Genomic DNA, 18,883 nt, shown 5'->3' on the forward strand with positions numbered 1-18,883 from the left:
ATTTTTAGAATACACAGAACTAATTAAATTTTTAAATACTTTAGCAAAACTGTTCTTTCTGTGTAAAATATCAGTCACAAATGTATTCTTAATGTATTCATTTTATGTAATTTCTGATAATAACATTATCATCATTGATAATTCTAAAAATATTAAATGTAAATTAATTAACATTAAATTACCATATCAGAAATATGTTTGCTAAAGACATATACTAAAAATATTTGTTGAGAAAAAATGATAAAAATGAATGTAGAACAACGCATGCAACAATACTTGCATAATTTAAAGGAACAGTATTTTATACTTAATTATATTTAATTACTTATTATGCTTACCAATTTTTAAATTTCTTTTCATACGCTTAATAAATTTTAAAAGTTCGCATTGTTATATAAATGTTAAAACTTTATTCTGCGGAAAAGTTGCTTGCAAACGGGAGAGGATGGAGTAAGGTTGCGCTTTGACATTGACGAAGTAGACCCGTAGACGGTGTGGGAAATGTCGCTAATGTCGTAACCGAGTGTCATCGTGCACCCTCCTGGAGCATCGGAACTCTGCAAGGAGAGGATGGAGAGGTGGGTGACGGGGACGCGAAAGGGGATGCTGAGAGATATATCGTCGCTTGGGACAACCAAGGAGGAACTGGAAGTTGATGGCTCGAGGACGGGCTGGTTATCTTTTGCCTGTAGGTGCAACGACGTAGCTAACGCTAGAGAGAAGACGAGCTTTACTGTCTGCAAGAAAGACTGGCGTCTATCCTTGACGACAAAGCCTTAGTCGCCTACTGGTGTTCTTTTTAGTCAACAAAACTTTATACAGTCCGTCATAAAACGTAAAGGGAGAAGGATAATAGTTTTGTTTCTTTTTGTCGTTTCTCAGAAATATACAATGTTGTTTAGACTCAATTTCAAATTTAGTCAAACGAGTGGTTAGTGAGTCTGTTATAATTTGTTACATGATAATAATCGGTTATTATTTATAATATCGAACTGCAAAAGTACATTTTCTAATAAATAAACTTTGTAATGATTTTTCAGAAATATTTTTATGTTTTTTAGAGATTCAGACAATCTTCTCGATATTATTCTTTGTGTCTAGTGTCCCGAAGGGTAGCCAAACAGTTAACTGGGTCGGGGAGTCCCCGGACTATATTCCTTGCAAACACGAAACCAATCGCGACACCTTCGATGACCAAACGAACGACTCGGTGGCAATAACGGGCGCTGGTTGTCGTATAGACGAGGGGTTTGAAGGTCGCGGAGCGGTGAAACGGTCTAGGAATCGAGGGGACAATTGTTGCGGAGGACGACCATCGGCTTGGCCTCACCGGGACATCTTTCCTTTTATTGGCCATAAAAGCAATAATGCAATACCATACGATACGCATGCCGATGCTGAAGTACGACAAAACGATACAAATGTCTAGATTTCTCAGTCCCTTCCTACTTAACTTCCATCCTCTGTCTCTCCTCGATACAATAGTTTCGGTAACAATGAAATTATTCTTCTTAAATCTTTACAGTAGTTATTAAATAAATAAAAAACAATATTTTGTATAGCTCTCATAGTGTTCTTTCCCATGTAAATGTCATAATATAGAAATTACAATTTATAAATGCGCATTACGGAATGCGACTATCGCAAGAGTTTTCTTTTTAATTTCGCATGGCAGAACGAGGGAAATTAAAAAGCGACGAGCGACGGATGAAACGATAATCGTTCGAGACCTATTCTCTCAACTCTCTCCGGTCCGCCAAGCTCATTTCGCGCTGTTTAAAAATCTCATGAAGGCGAAACAAAGGACGAGGCGCGAGCGTTCGGCATTAAACGGCTCTCGAAGGACGCGCCAACGGAGGGACGTAGTGGAAGGCACTGGAAGGCGCAAATCCGAGACGAGGAAGAGCGGCGGGATCACAACCCCCGGAGTCAGCCTTTAAAAAAGCCGAGGGAAAGATTCTTATCAGAACGTTTCGCCTCGACCGGCCTAATTTACTTATGCTCCTCCCTTCGGGGCCTATTTACAAGTGCAAAATTGCTTACGTCCCTCTTTCTCCCAACGATCTTGGGAACTCGTTCTTCATTTTTTCACAGATCCGAACTTGTTTCAATATGCATATAATATACATCAGCCATTAATAACAATTATTTAGTCTTTATTTTAAAAAATTGCGCTTTTATTATATAATAATAATTATTTCATTTCCGTTAAAAGAATTAATAAAGCTAAAGAATTAATAAAGACTTACGTAGATACAAAAAATCAATATAATAAAATAAAAACATATAACAAATTATTATTTACTTTTCAATAGTAAATATTTATTTATTAATATTTTAAAGTATATATTTATTTATTTTTTTATATACGTAAAGAATATTTTATCTGTGTAAAATTTCATATGGAACTATTTCGAAATACTTTGTTAAATCGAGAATATCAAACTTGAAATATAATTCAGTAATTTAAAAAAAATTAAAATTTAGTAGTAAGCTAGATTTTATGATAAATTTACAAATCCATGCGAGCAAAAAACTTTGTTATTATAGCATTTTACTCAATATAATTTTTTATTAATACAAACATATTACAAACATATCACACATTTAGTTAACAAAATCTCGTTTAATCAAAAAATTTTATTTTATTCAACCAAATAGGTCTCTTCTTAGTATATACAAAGATATGTAATTTTTTGAATATTTTTTTATGACACTTATAATTTGTAGAATCTTCAACAAACGAAATGATTGAATCGTTGTTTCTTTAAATTAAACGATAATAACATACATAGCCGAAGCAGAAGAGAGGATACTAAGTTTTCTCATCGCAAGTGTCTCGATGTCCAGTGGGACGCTAAGACGCAAAACGACACCTTGAGCTGAGATTACAACCTTCCGAATCCTCTTTTCTGACCCTTCAGAGCAACATCCCCGTGTCTTTACATCTGTTTTTGCAGAGCGCGTCTCTTGTGAGACTAGCCGTCTTCTTACGTCACCTTTTTCCCCCGAGTTTACCCCCTTTTCTCGTTGCGTGTTTTCTACACACGCAAAGAATACTTTGTATTATATATGTGTATGCAAAATCCAGCCAACGTATACGAATGTTATATCTACATTCCTTGAGGGCGCAGCGAATACATTTCACAAGCGGGAATACGATTATCCCCGTATCGAGGGAAGATTCTCGTTGCACTCGTGGATTTATTAGCGGAAATTAGAACCGTTACAGTGGATTCTTACGAAACTTAGAGAAACGGAAAAGAAAGGGCAACGAAGACGCCGTTCATAAAAACAAATCGCGTCTAGATACTCGCAATGTCGCGCGAGGGAGACTTTCTTTTTCTTTCTCTTATTTCAGCTTTCAATATTCGTAATAATGTTTGTTAAAATTTTGATTCATAAAACAAAACATTTTTTCTAGTGTTGGTTTTTCGATTTTTTTCTATTTATTTCAAATAATACGTTAAATTTAAATAGATTTTAAATTATATATTGGTATATTATATTAATTGTACTCTGTCTCTAGTTTAGATTTAGATGTAACTTTATTTTTAGGCTATATAAGACTTGTGATTCTATTTATATGAGAATTACTCTCTTTTTATTCCTTGCTCTCTTTATTTATAAAAATATGATAAGTCATAAATTGTCGATGGTTATTAAAGCACCGGGGGGAGATTGTTCATCAGCCGCAATCACGATATGATACTCGACGACAAAATTATAGTAATGCTCGGTCGTGAAATGTTCGACGATGCGTGAAATGACGCGACTTCGTCCTCAAAATTGCGACACTGTATAATTTTGTGCAAAAGAGCGATATTCGCAACGAGGGTGGCACTTTATGCCAGCGATTATCAGTCACAGAATCTTTGGTCCTTCGAAACGAGCACGAAAATGTTACTAAAAAAGCTCAAATTTTTACCAGCGTCGGGCGTAAAAGGAATCGTATCATCTGCATCATCGTAAACCGACTAAACACTCCCTCCTGAATGCTAAAGCGAGAAGATCGCCAATGCTGGTAGGAAGGACATTCACAATTACCTTAATGTTAAACTATCTGACAACCGTCTGTGATCGTACCTACTTCTCCATCATTCTCTTGTCTCTTCATATCTCTTGCTATCGTAGAAGAGAATTTCTGTACGTATAATGCATTCTTTGCATGCAATTATCATTCTAAAGTTATGTTGTTAATGTGTCTTTATGAAGACATCCATAATTATATTATCTGCCATGATGTTAGTTTGTTTTGAATAAACGATGTCGAGGGACATCATCTTTTTTCACTTATGTCTCTTTTGAAATAAGAGAGGTCTTACATATTTCAAAAGTGACATAATTAAAAAAAACGTAATTTTGGGTTCTTATTACTATGAGTGAGTTAAATAAACATTATCCTATTAATCACTAAAAATGAACTAACTTAACTTCATAAAAAATCGCCAAAATCATCACAATTCAGAAAGAGTAACCTAAAAAAAATTGTTACAATTTAAAAAGGGTGGTTTTCTAAAAGTTGTGAAAATAACATATATTTGATCACATGTTAAAAATATATTCTTTTTGCTGATATTATTTGATTAGTCAATCATTTTCTATCACGTTGAAACAGTTTTTGTCTCTCTCTCTCTCTCTCTCTCTCTCTCTCTCTCTCTCTCTCTCTCTCTCTCTCATTCTAGAAAACTTAATCTTTTTAGTTGCATCTTTTGAAGAAATAAATATACATGATATAAAATTGAGAATAATATGAAATGAAATATAATGGAATTATTAAATAATATTAATTTATGCATATCTATAATCAATCATCCTGCGACTACTTCAAGAAAGTAGAGTTTGGAAGCTGTGATAAACCAAATATTATCATATTGATATAAAATAATTACTTACAATTATTCGAGAACGCGTCGAGTCAAGTGTAATGTCTTTACATATTTCACTCAGAATATTTCACTCTAACACCGTTACTCTTTTTGGCACACCCTTCACGAGAAATCGCAGCTTTCGACCTCTAGAGTATGGATTCCCGCCACCTTTGTTCTCACGAATTTTTCACACGCTTCACTCTCTTCCTCTTATACATTCTTTCTACCCTTCCGTTTTGGTCTCCCTCATACGTCCTTTCCTCAAAAGCGGGATTAAGACTTTTCTCACTTTCCACATGTTTCATGGGTATCAGCAGACTCGGTAGGGAGATTTGCAAGTTAAATGGCATAAACGAAAAGGCAGAATAGCTATTTTTCTGTTCTCTATCGGTTCCCAGGAATTCGCTCGATGACGGAAAAAACGCATTATTTCAATTATTGGAAATTGTTTAATATCCTATATGCAGGGATGGGCAGTATTTGAAATACATGTATTTAAAATACATACGTATTTAAATACATTTTTGTATTTTGTATTTAAATACAATTTTTTTTTAATATTTTGTATTAAATACAATTTTTTTATTGTATTAAATACAATTTTTTTATTGTATTTTGATCATCCCTGCCTATATGAAACGAAAAAGAAATATTGAAATCTTTATATAATTATGAAGATTATAGAATTCTATAATATTAATGGATTAAATAATACAATTATATAAATATTTTTCGACTGCACAAATATTTTTTTCTCTTAATTTAGAAATGTAGGAATAAATATTCTAATGTATTTTCTTTTTTCTATTATATCTTTTTTGATAGTATGAAATAACACATATTTTTTCTTTCATTATACCATTTTTAATGTCTAGATGTATTAATACGTATGGAAATGATTGTAATAAACACGCAGCTGTGAGTGGCATACTAAAAGCCACACGATTCGTTGTACGCGGGAAATAGAAGCTACTCTCGAGTAATATCCACCAAGAAAATAGATATCAATAATGGTCCCCTCGTGACGCGCGTGCCTGCTAATTTATTTCCCTATGAATATCCGAAAAGGCACCCTTTCCTTCCACCCGAAGACTACCAGAGTCGTTGTCTTCTGACTCGGGTGGGCGTTGTATGACCGGGACATTAAGACATTGTTCGCATGATTTACACGCCGATTTGCATTCACGCGTCGGCCGTATATTAGACGAACGCTATGCGTGAACTTACGCGCTCGCACCTTTGCTGTTAAATCCTATTGTGAATTCATTAATTTAAAGGGACACCACACCTTAAAGATTTCTACATAAGTAAGAGATTTTAAAACTCTTATATGTTGAGCGCCAACCTCGAAAATGAAAAGATAATAAGTTTTTACAAATTGCGAATATTTTTAATTTATATTTTTATTCTGGAGGTATAAGTCGAAAATTATTATTTTAAATATATTGAGCATTGAATATTTCGTAAATAAGAACGACTTGCAATCAATATTTTTGCTGAGAAGAAATTTTCTTTAAATTGTCCAGAAGATTTTAATATTGAATGTGAATACTGGTATTCTTCATGCAATGTATGCGAATGTCGCAAAAATTAACTCTTAAAAACACTTTTGTAACGTAAACGCTATACTTAGAACGGCATACTCAAGCCAACTTTGATTGGTCAGAACATTCATAAAAATGAACATATTTTAACAAATTTTTTTTTCAATTGAAACGCCAGACAATAAGGAATACAACGGTACCAAGCAAATGTACGCATCCTTATTAATAAAAAAGTTATATGGTATAAAGTATACAATAGTTTCGAAAAAAACCACATTTTGTTTAAAAATTCTTATTTTTCGTACATAAGTTACAAAAATATTTTAAATATGTATTTTGGAAAATAGAAACTAGTGCTTGGAAACATCAGACGATGTGACAGTTTGAACCTTAAGTTCGAACATTAAATAGTTCGGACTGAATGTATGTTCGAACTATTTTAACCCACTTCAGAGTTGAAAGTTCGGAATTATTACATTTCGAACTCAGACATCACAAGTCGTCCTCAGGATCCTCCTGAATATGTCCAGGATGGTTTAGGATATTTGTAAGACGATATCAATAAATATAGGAATTTTATTTAACTGCTCTTTTGTTTCCAAAGCAACTATATTTGTTTACTGTCCGAACTTCAGATATAACGAATTGACATTTCATACTGATCACTGCTTAAGCTCGAACTGTTCGAACTGTTCGAAATATTCAAATTAGATGTTCATTTTTTTAAACTTTGAACTATTCGAATAGATCGAATATTCAACATGTGTTCGAATCTTTTGTCTGAGTCCTAATAGAAACCTCGAACTTTCAAAAAAAATACTGCATTATATATTGTATCTTTTAAAAAAACATAATTATTTTTAAAAGAATGAAAATGAAGAAAATTTGAAATTCATTTTGAAAAAAAAAAAAACATTTTCTGTTGTTGAATAATAAATTAAAATAAAAATGAACCGAATATATGTAAATTTCTAGAATTAACATTCGCATAAAAAATGTTTATTATAATTATAAGCAATTATATTGCATAAATAATTATATATATATATAGATAGGTAATATATACACAAATATCCTTTTAAAGGATCTACTGGAATATCTCAGAAACATTGTGTAGAAAAATACACGCTATTTCCACAATTATTTTTTGCGATACCAGCTAAAGCACCATAGATCTAATAAGAGAGTAAACTTATAAGTTATAGAAGAATATAGTTTAATGAGGAAAGGGCGAAAGAGAAGCGCAGTGATTCTGAAGAATACCAGACTTTTCCAGAAAAAATGTAACCAACCCGTTCTTCTCGCACGACGTCTAATACGTATACGTTCTCGCGCACACGTATATAGCATCGTAGGCACATATATATATATATGTGTGTACATATATATACTTGTACATCTTGCGGGGGTGGCAGGGCGCTCACGTGCGAGCGAAGCATCCTTCGCCAGGAGCTGAACAGCCACTGATGAACTTGAGTCATCGATCATCCAATTAGCCGGGCGATCAATCATCCCGCTGCCATTTGCCCCGAGCCTACGTACGGCCCTCGAACGGGTTGCCGCTTGCTTACAAGCATGGTCCAGCAGCATCCTTCCGGCGTGGCCCGGCGGCGGCGCGTTCTACCCGTTAGACGCGCGGGGCGTTCGTGTAATCAACCCTTTTCAACGCTCTCACCTTCGACGTAACATTAACTGCCCCGCTTCCTCCTCGTCGTGACGCGACTTTTTCATCTCGCTCCGTTCGTAGCGATCAATATTTTTAGTGACATCGCGGCAAATTATATTACAGAATGAGTTTGGTAATGCTAACATGAATGAATTTTATGGATATTTAATCTATGATATGATAGAAAGCACACATTTGACTGATAGAATAATCAGAATAGTGTATTATCTAGTCAATCAAGCAATTTTAGAAAATTATATATAGTAACAGTATTATTTTTAAATGAAATATATATTATTATTATTAAAATGGTAGATGCTGTTATTGAGATTTTCGTAAGATGTACACAGCATCGATATCTGACGTTTCCAGAGAATATCACCGTAGGCGATCGGCGAAATACATTAACGACTCACAGTACACGAGAGTGAACATACCGAATCGGTGTCTTCGCCTTCGTCTGGCGGCGATAGTCCTCCCCCACATCCTGCTCGTTACCGTGTTAGCACGGTAACGCACTCCGCGTGTAAACTCGAGCGCCTTCGCTTCTTCGTTCGTGACTGAGGGGTGAAGGCGCGCCGATAACAGCTCGAAATATCGGATAATAATGCGCGATATGACGCGTGAGTTGTTAATTCGCGCGTCGCGTCCGATGCACATGACGCAAACTCGCGAATCCTCCGCTCTACGTCCTTCGCCCTTCGTGCTCCACGCGTTTCTCGTCCGTCTCTCCGATGTTTCCGCGCGACTTGCCCCCAATGGCTCCACCCCACCCTTACGTTTTTCTACGGAACAAAAAATTTCCCGCTAAATCGACCACATCTGACCCGAGGTATCGCTCGTTGCTTTGATGCTATTCAATTCAAGGTTCATCGCCTTATTATTTTCGGAGATTTCGACCTAGACTTATATTTTAATACAATCCTTTAATGTGTTGGAATTAATTTTTTTAAATACAAAAATTAAGTTGTTAAGAAATTAATTCATCTCTAAATCAACAAAAAAACTGAAACGTTAGTGATAGGAATTGTTCATAGTGAATTTACGGAATATGTATTTGCTGATGTAAGAACAGTAATGATATTAAATACGTAAATTATTCTGAAGATCGTAAGATGCAAATTGTCAGTCTTGAGGATATTGGCTAAACCAATTCCAAAAATCGGACGACAAGCCCTCATGCCCTACCTCTCCGTATATAGCCGCGCCATGTTTAATTTATGCTGATAGATCTTTACATTCCAAATTGGCTTTTAAGCTCCATTTATTTAAAGGCACATCGAGTTCTTCGTTGGTAGCGACTCGCTTATTGGCTGCTCGCTGCATCTACCTGCAAACCGCGCCAGTGCTCTTCTTCTCGATTTATATCTATTTCCATAATTTCCTCTTAGCTGATAATTCACCACCGCCGACGCAACGTTTCCTTTCTCGACCCTTTCAGAATACTCGCTTCGGAACGTAACGTGGGACGAGGTGCAGTAACTGTACGACGAAGTAGGTATTCTCTAAAGCGACCTCTCCTTCGCAGTTGTCTACGAATGTTTCTTCGTCTGGTCTATATACGAATTGTAATGTTGATAGCCAGTTATTCAATTTTTTTCACGGAAAGAATGGTTTTGCAGAAATATCTAAGAATGTAGCTAGATACAAATCTGAAAATAATTTTGTTGGACTATATCATCAAAATAATTACTTAGAAATTTCAAGCATTATAAACAATGCTGTAAAAAGTTTTGAGTAACCAGTTTGAGTGTCCTACATAATTATTTTAATCTCCAATCTAGGTCTAACAAAGTTATTTTCAGATCTATATCTATCTTTTTTTCCATATAATAACAGTCATGTTTTCAAACTTGCTATGATGATCGGAAATCGTAGATGAAATTAAAAAGACATATTTTTTACAATTAATAAATAATTAATGATAAAGGTTAATAATGCAATTGATTATGCAGGTTAAGCTTCAATTATTAAATAAAATGCTTTATTACGTGTTTAACTTCACTTATAATGCATAAGCTTTCAAAGACTCATTATATACGCGCGTGTTACATCTTTTTGGAAGGAGAGGATACCGTGGACCAAAAACTGTTCATCAAGATGGTTCATCACGCGTATGCGCCCGAGTACTTAAGTTCTTACGCTTACGAAAATATTTCTCAGAAGGAGAGCTGGCTGTTACCTTGAGGTGCCGGGCGGAAGACGATGCAGGGTGGCGAAGCCAAGGGTGGCTTGAGACCACCCGCCGTGCGCTAAGCCGATAGGCCGTGAATCTATGGGGTGGGTACGGGAACGAAAACCTAAGTGTCGGGCGGAAAACGTCTCTTTAATGCTCTTAGCGTCGTCACGCTACTTCTGTGAGCTCCCGCTTTCTGCGCGAGTCTTCCTCTGCGACGCCGAATAAATATACGTCGGCGTTCAAATTACAACGAGCGTCCGAGCGAGAACTTGCTCTCTCCCTCTGTTCACTGTAGAATAATAAAAATGATAAATTCCGGAAAGGACACAGCTCATGAAAAATATCGCGAAATGCTGAAGTATCCTCCAAGCTATTAAAATTTTAAGACTTTTCGAGTATCGTGAAAGCGTTAAAAGCAATTGCATAAACTGACTAATAAAACATAATAGATGTATTAACAAGTTCCTCGTTGACTTTTATAAGCAAATTTTGTATAGATTTTATATATATTAATGTCAAAAATTGTATACAGTCGTTATATTAGCTTGTGTGTTTGAAGTATATTCAAATATTGTCTTTTCTGAAGACTGTTAAATATCTGTTTCTTTCTCTTTCTCTCTTTTTCTTTCCCTTTCTGGTTAGAGTTATCTCCCATGAGTGCGTCCACCGCGGTGGTGCGTTCGCACGTTTTCTTCGTTGAAAGGAGAATTTAGCGGCGTACTCGCACCGGCTTCGACGGGGCAATCCCTCGTCGACGGTGGTCCCTGTCACTGCGTGCCCGTGACAGCCGGCAATTAACAGCCCCCGGACTCTCGCTTTTCTCTCTCCATCTCGCAGCGTGTCCTCGCCGGGCGCTAACGTGGAGCGATGCCACGCTAGAAGCGTAACGCTAGGCGCCCGCTTAAATAATTGTCCTCCGTCGAACGGTTAAGATACCGATTTACTGCCAACATGCGTCCCCCTCCCTTTTCCCTTCCGTGCCGTCGTTTTCTCTTCCCTGTTCGCTCTTTCGATTCTAGCGCGTTCTCGTCCACCACCCGCGACGCCAGTCAATAACAGTTGTCAATTTGGTCGTCGTGTTTTCCGATTATTCCTGATTTATTCCAGATCCCTATAAAATGCTCTCTCTCTCTCTCTCTCTCTCTCTCTCTCTCTCTCTCTCTCTCTCTCGCCTCTATAATTTGCCTTGTACGTTTCAAGAACATCGTTGAAAATAAGTCACCATTTTGAAATCGTACATTAAACATACTCTTCTCAGCATTCACTGTGCCATTGTAATATCAATTTTGTCGTACCGGAAATTTCTTACCTATTCGTCTTAATTACGGGAGAATTAGATCGGGGATATCTTCTCAGGAGCGTCTAGGTGTTTGTGAGAATGGTTTAAGATGATTACCATCCCGATTTAACTTCTGCCACTTCACCAGGGGGGCACGGTGCACTATTCCCAGGAGCGAAGAAAAGAATCGTCGTTAGACAAATGGGATGTTTTATCTGGCATTACTACTTTTTATTTGAGCTCCGATTACAACAGGTAGGGGGTGCGTCTTTCATGAGGGATAAAACGATCTCGTTGGTGTGCCGTGCCTTCAGATCAACGTCAGACGATTTGCACTGTAATGGTACAAGTTTCTCGAACAATCGTTTTTCATGAAAGTTTTTGGTCAAGGAATGGGAATGCAAAATAGAAAAATGCCTCAATTAATAAAAACAAACAGAACTTATTTTTTTTTTGAGGAATCGTGAGAAGAAGATTTACTTATAAGTTACGTGTCAAAATAATATTAATTAAATAAAAATGTAGTGTGTGCTGTAATTAAACGTACATTAAATAAACATTAAATTTTTTAATGGAATTACGTTCTATCATGTCCAACAATACCAGCATGGTTTTTTTTAACTTACGGGTAATTACTTGCGTTTTTGACACTACAACATTATATTTTAATTTTTATTGTATTCTTTGACGATTGACAAGTAAATAAAGATTTATAATATTCTATATATTCTTTAGATAAAAATAAATACGAAAAGTTTTCTTTATAAAATAATTTACGCTGAACATAATAATGTATATATATATATATATATATAACTTTAATTCATTTGTAATGATAGGATAATCTGAATACCTCATGTAAATAATGAAGAATTAAGACTATATTTCAACGTAAAATCTATATTGTATTACACATTTTATGAGGACTAACTGCAACTTTCGACGAAGTCGCTGTATTATGAAAGTTACATCCGTATTCGTTGGATCGGACGTAACTTTAAACGCGCTAGTGATGGTTCGGCATCGTAATGGAGATATTACATCGTGAGGCACGAAGCGTGAGGCAAGGCGAAGCGAGGCAACAGTGTTCTGATGACGGGGTGAAAAACGAATAAACGAACGAGCGTTGCTTCCCTACTCCCACCCTAACACGGTCATCCTAACTTCGTTAACCGGTAGTACACTGTTTGTACGGTAATCGTACGCGAGGCGAGAGGAACGGACAGAGGGAAAAAGAAGGGTAGACTGCCGCTACACCTTGCCCACGTCGGGGGCTCTTACGCGCTGTTTAACTTATCCATTTAAAACTCAAACACACGAAACAATTAATTAGTAATTAACGCTAGCCGGTAGCCGGAGCAATGGAATAGAGAGAGGAAGACAGGTGGACGGCTAGGCAGGTAAGAAGGAAGGACGTTCCTCTCAAAGGGCGGCCGTTCTACCAGCCTCGAAAAGGAGATATTGAATGGGTAGCAAGAGGCTTCCGCGAGTGCAAGAAACTTTAAAGTTCAGAACTTTAGTTCAGCTGTTAGCTTCTAATTAGCGGACAAACAGCCAGCCCCGAGATACAGGCATCGCGTCTATTGGTGGCCTGGAGGGAAGAAATTGTAAACTAGATGACTATCTGCTCTCGTCCATTTTCATCTGGTTTTATCTAGTTACGCTGTAAATAAAATTATATTAAAATATTAAGAATATAATCAAGAATTAATTTAAACACATTGTCGATAATAAATTTGCCATGATTATTATTCATTAAAGATTTTAATGTTGATGAGAAATGTTTCTTACATGAAAAACTATATGTTTTATAATATACAAGAATAGAATATTATGACATTTTTTATTTCAAACTTTTCTCTTCCTAATTAAGAAATATAAAAAATATTTTACTTTATTTTTCTTTGTATTGTCACTATACAGTATTTTCACTATGTTAATCATATACTACTTATTCCAAGTGCAACGTTTTGTAATATTTTGCTTACCGAAGGAACTTAACGCGATCTGCTTTAGAATCACCAGTTCTGCAAGCTTCATTCCTTTTCCATCTTCCTGGTCCTCTTACAGATTACCTGTCACTCCGTGCCTGAATTAACCGCTACCTGTCGACATTATGAAAACGTTGGGCGTTACTGCCTGCGTCGCGAGTTGGTAACGTTTACCTATGAAATGACAAACGCACTCATGCCGCAAGTTTTGCACGGACGGCAGTCTGTGTATCGGTTCTAAACGGCGGGTCGCGGATTGGCCGGGGTGGGGGTTGCCCGGGGTGGCGAGTCGGGTCACCGTTGGTGCGAGGGTTTCAATATGCTTCGGTGGTAGTTACAGTACCCTCTCCGGACCACCGCAGATCGGTCTAGGCGGTGAACGGGTGGCAGGTGGAGGGTGGCGGAGGAAGGAGGACTATCGTGCTGCGGTATCGGTCGCCTTGGTTATTTAGGAAACCATATCAAAGTTTGAGTTGGCTGCCTGCCGCTGCTGCGCACCCTCTCTATCGGCACCCCCGCCTCTGGACAATGAGGTCTCTTCCGGTCTCGTCGAGGTCGCCCTTGACGTTCGTTACAACGCCAAATAACGGTATCTGAAGCCACTGGAGTATATGAGAAAATGTATTATACGTTGTAGAAATTTGCAGCTTTCATCAACGTTGAGAATTATTAGAATGAAAACAATTTGTCTGCCAAAAATATGTATAAATTGAATTAGTTGTCTGGAAACATTCACGCTATCGCGCGAATAAAAATTTAACGGATTATTGTGCAACTTTTCTAGAATTTTATAAAAGAATGGCAACTTTACGTTTACTTATTTCAGTAGTGATATTTTTGGTATGAGAAAATATTCGTTGAAAAATAAGAAAATAATGAAATGATTTGTAGAAAATAAGATATTTAAGTATAACAAATTAAGCTAATGAAATAAGTAAGTCAATGAAAATTCTGTATAAATCACGGTCACTACGCTCGCGCATTTTTCGCAATGACGTGCAGAAACCAATAGAAGACGACGTGTTACCGCAGTGAATTGTAGAGCGAGAAAGGGAGGCGGTTCTTCTAGTTTCCCGCCAGGTCCGCGGGTTCTTCAGGAAGGGTCTAGAGATTTAATTAAGGCAAGGCGACGGGTAGAAAGACGAGTCGCTACGTCGTGTAAACTCGAGCCCACCCGTTGGTCCCCCTGTTCACCTCCGTCTTCTGTCCCCGTCTTTGAAACGAGCCAAGTCAGTTACTCCTTCACGCTATTCGAGAGGATCTCTCTTGAAAACTCGTGAGAACGCTGCACACGTCTAGAGCGTAGATCTTGTTCGGCCGAGCGTGTGCGTCAAAGTTCGTCAGGCTACTCGGATTTCCAGCGTCAGAAATTCTCTTCAGGAGGGCCATGTCTTATTGCGACTTTCGTAAACCTTGTCACGATGTGAAGGCGTTTCCACAAAGTTAGCGAAATGTTTCATTAAATGGCAAAAGGATTCAAATATATTTTTATACGCAAAAATGTATAATCATTATAATCATTATAACCATTCCAATTTCGATATTATTAGAATATTTTATCTTAACAAGATTATTATTATGTACGAGATATCATGTTAGACCGAACTAACTAATTAATAATACTCAGTAAGATTCAACAAAGAAGTTTTTTTCGGGAGCTTTTACTTTGTTCTTCTTCGCAAGCGTTAAGCTTACCGGCTCTCTTCATTCAAAGTCCACTACGAAACAGCGCACAGGCATCATCTGCCTCGCGGTTTTAGCGTCAATAATTTGCAAAGGCTGCGGGGCAGGTTCTAACCGACTGATTTCACGCATCTGGCGTTTGGTGGTTTAGTCTGGCCCAGTCCATGCTCGCTTCGGAGCGAGAGGATCGGCGAAAGATGTCGGAAACAAGGTAGAAGGTGAGAGACAGTTAGAGAGAGAGAGAGAGAGAGAGAGAGAGAAGAGAGAGAGAGAGAGAGAGAGAGCCAAGAGAAAGCTGCAGGAGTTAGATGGCGAGAGAGTGGGTGGATGAAAGCAGAGGGCGAGTGCGGGCAGTCCCTCGCCGCCGTGGTGGTCCCGTGATCAATATTCCTTACCCCCTTTGCCTTGGCTTACCCCTCCGGCACGATACGGGTGCCCCTTACTTCGGGAAAACCCTCCTTCTACTCATACACCCGCCACCTATCCCCTGCCCCCTCAGGGGAGAACCCGGCAGAAACCCCTGAAACCCCTCTCGCACCCTCGTCTTAATTAGGAGTCTGAATCTGCGGCGGACACGCGTATAAGGGTAGGTTGGAGGAGGTCGAAAGGGGGTAGAGTGTGGGTGGATGGTTAGCGGTAGAGGCCGGGGTAAATCCGCAGACGAGCCTCGTGTCCGAGACATTATTCCCGACTTCGTTGCGATCGCCCGCGTCACGAGAACGTCGGGTCACCCTTTTTATTATTTCCCGAGATAAACACATTTGCGCATCCTTACCCTGCCGCGCAGGATCAACGCTGACTACCGCCAACTCGTGTCCGGTCCATTTTCTGGACGAAAGAATTTCGCCATCGACTTCACCCCTATTTAACGCACAATTAGCCGACGTGAGTCCCTGTTCATGCTTCTTACGCACAGAATACCTCAGCAATTGCTGCCTTTACAACTACATATAATTTTATTCGTTTCCGCACAAGTTTTAGCTGTCAACATTTTACGAATAGAATTATAAATCGTCAATACGATTTTTCTGATACTGATTATGCTTTGATTTATATTTGCCATGCCTTTTCAAAGTTTTCGATAAATTACACATTTATATAATTATTTCCTATCTTAATGAAATTAAAAAAAGAACTACGAGTGAGAGCAGTCACGATTACATTAAAACAATCAATTATAGCTAACAGATGCAGAATTTTAAGGAACTTGAAGTGTGCATACGCGGATAGCAAGGATATTTACATGCGTGGTACATATAGGATGGTATATGAAGGGTGGGTGGCGGTGAAGCTGAACCGAGAGGATATTGGGGTTAGGCCATTCATTAGATTATGGGAATTTGGTGGTACCCGTCGAAGGGAAAGGAGAGGAAGTGCTGGGGTTAGGCTGCACGATCAAGGACCACCCAACGTGCATTAACTTGCGTCACAAGGCGCGGCGATGGGGTTGAGAATGGATAAGAAGTACAAAAAGAATGGATATCTTCTCGATTATGTTTTCTCATTGAATTTCTTTTTTTATTTAATATTATGCAGCAGATTTGTGTTAAAAAATTATTTACTAAGAATTTTATAATATATTATATTATTCACGATGCGCTAAAGAATCTACGCGAGCGAATTGAATTTACGTTACAACACTTATTTTGCATTAAAAGAAAGTAGAATATATTAATTTTTTAAAAATATTATTATATGCAAATAATGATATTTATTTATCTAAGCTTCTAAATATTTAAGTATTTTATATTTCTACTAAAGTCAGAGGACTAATGGGTACATTTTTTCTTTTGCAGAGCCGTCCCTAGCGAGGCGGGAATATCCCCGCCAAATCATGAACAAGGTAAGTTCAAACATAGTTTGAAAGCGCTTATATAACTCTTTTATTTTTATAATCGTAATACAAAGATTGAAAATTGGAATAAAATGTAATTTTGATGACGTCAACAGCTTCATATTAATTATTAATTATTAATTTAAATTAAAAATTTCTTATTATTTTACACATTTAAAATAGTTTCTTTCACTGATAAATTACATGAAAAAAATATAGCGTTATACATGAGGATTGAGGCTTTCATCGAGAAGCCCAACAAGTCAGTTACTAGGGAGGATCGATCTAACACCTTTAATTGGTTTTCGTGCACCGCGACTCGCATTGCGTGTTCGTATCTTTAGTTACCAACGTTTGTGACTACCGATCAACAAAACCTTGAAACATTTATACTATTGTATACTAAAAATTACGCATTATTTAAGATACACTATATTTTATAATGCACGTATCTTGCATTTTTTTATATTAACGATATATAATTTTTGTTTAGATATGCAAAGTAATCGACTTTTAAATCTTAAAAAATTTACTCGTTTCCACGTATCATCTTCAAAACTTTATTTTTATCAAGATATATTCTTAAAAATTAAAGTAATAAATGATATAACTAAAATAATTAAGAGAATTGAAGCTATTAGCCAACATTAATTGATTATTTAATAATTATAAATAATAACGTTAAATTATTTTTTTGTTAATAATTTTATACAGTTTAAAATACAGTAAAAATATTTCTTTACTCTTACATGACAAGAATGATTTTGCTGATGTATCTAAAAATTTAGTTACAGTACATGTAGATCTGAAAATAATTTTGTTGGACCATTAAAATAATTTTTAGGAATCTCAAACATGATGAACGATATTGCAAAAAGTTTTGATATTTTAACAACCGGTTTGTATGTATAATTTTTATTCAACAAAATTATTTTCAGATCTCTGTGTATGTGTGTGCGTGCGCGTGCGTGTATCTAGTTAAATTTTTAAATACTTCCACAAAATCATTCTTTCCATGTAAGCGATATGGTCGTGCAATGTTATGAAAATTTAAAAAAATATTTTTTGTAAAAGAGAAATTTACACCAATGTGTTAAAGAATTTATGTCAATATATAATATATGTGTAACTTGTACATGTATATGTGTAAGCTTCATTTATAGGCTCTTTATACGTCGTCTGCCTCTTCTCATTATGTATCGCACATGAGAAAACTTGCTTAGCATTTCTCTTCATCCTTCTCTCTCTCTCTTTCTCTCTCTCTCTCTCTCTCTTTCTCGCTTTTCTCTCCCTCTCTTTTATTCTCACACTTCTGTCTTTTTTACTCTATCATGCCGGTTTTCCTCTTCATTCTGGGGTTGCTATGCCACCATCTACCACCTTCCCCCCTCCCCCGCACATCATTGCCTGTCTCGTTCCTCGGCTTCTTTATAAACTTTTAATGACGGCAAAGCCTAATCGAGAAAACGAGCGAGCATGCCCAGCTTCGCGAAACTACCCGACAAAATCGACAGGATCTCGATGTTCGATACTCAACCAACCAACCATCACTTTGAAAAAACGTTCGTGCAGTCTACAATAATGGCGCATTGCGCGCCACTCTTCAAGTATTATTGACTAATTTATCAATATTATGAGAAAAATGTGAACACGATATATTTGCGATAATTTTTAGATAATTGATTTTTAGATAGGGTAAACCGAGGCGAATTAGATCACAGGACTATACATGTAAATTTTGAGACAGTTAGTTGATATTTGTCATTAATTTGATTACTTTTTATTTCAAAAAAAGCTCATTTAAAAAAAAAATAATAAAATTATCAATTTTCATAA

General features: G+C 36.8%; 1 protein-coding gene across 1 annotated transcript in view; it reads left to right on the top strand.

Annotated features, from left to right (window-relative positions):
- Positions 1–18,883, top strand: part of LOC108731721 (uncharacterized) — a 324,356-nt gene that overhangs the window by 237,384 nt on the left and 68,089 nt on the right. The window contains 1 exon segment of the mRNA XM_018462205.1: positions 17,010–17,056. Within this exon segment, the coding sequence (XP_018317707.1) occupies positions 17,010–17,056 (47 nt within the window).

Source organism: Mycetomoellerius zeteki, unplaced genomic scaffold (assembly GCF_001594055.1).
Source record: "Mycetomoellerius zeteki isolate Tzet28-1 unplaced genomic scaffold, Tzet1.0 scaffold135, whole genome shotgun sequence".
In the NCBI taxonomy this organism is placed as follows: Eukaryota; Metazoa; Arthropoda; class Insecta; order Hymenoptera; family Formicidae; genus Mycetomoellerius; species Mycetomoellerius zeteki.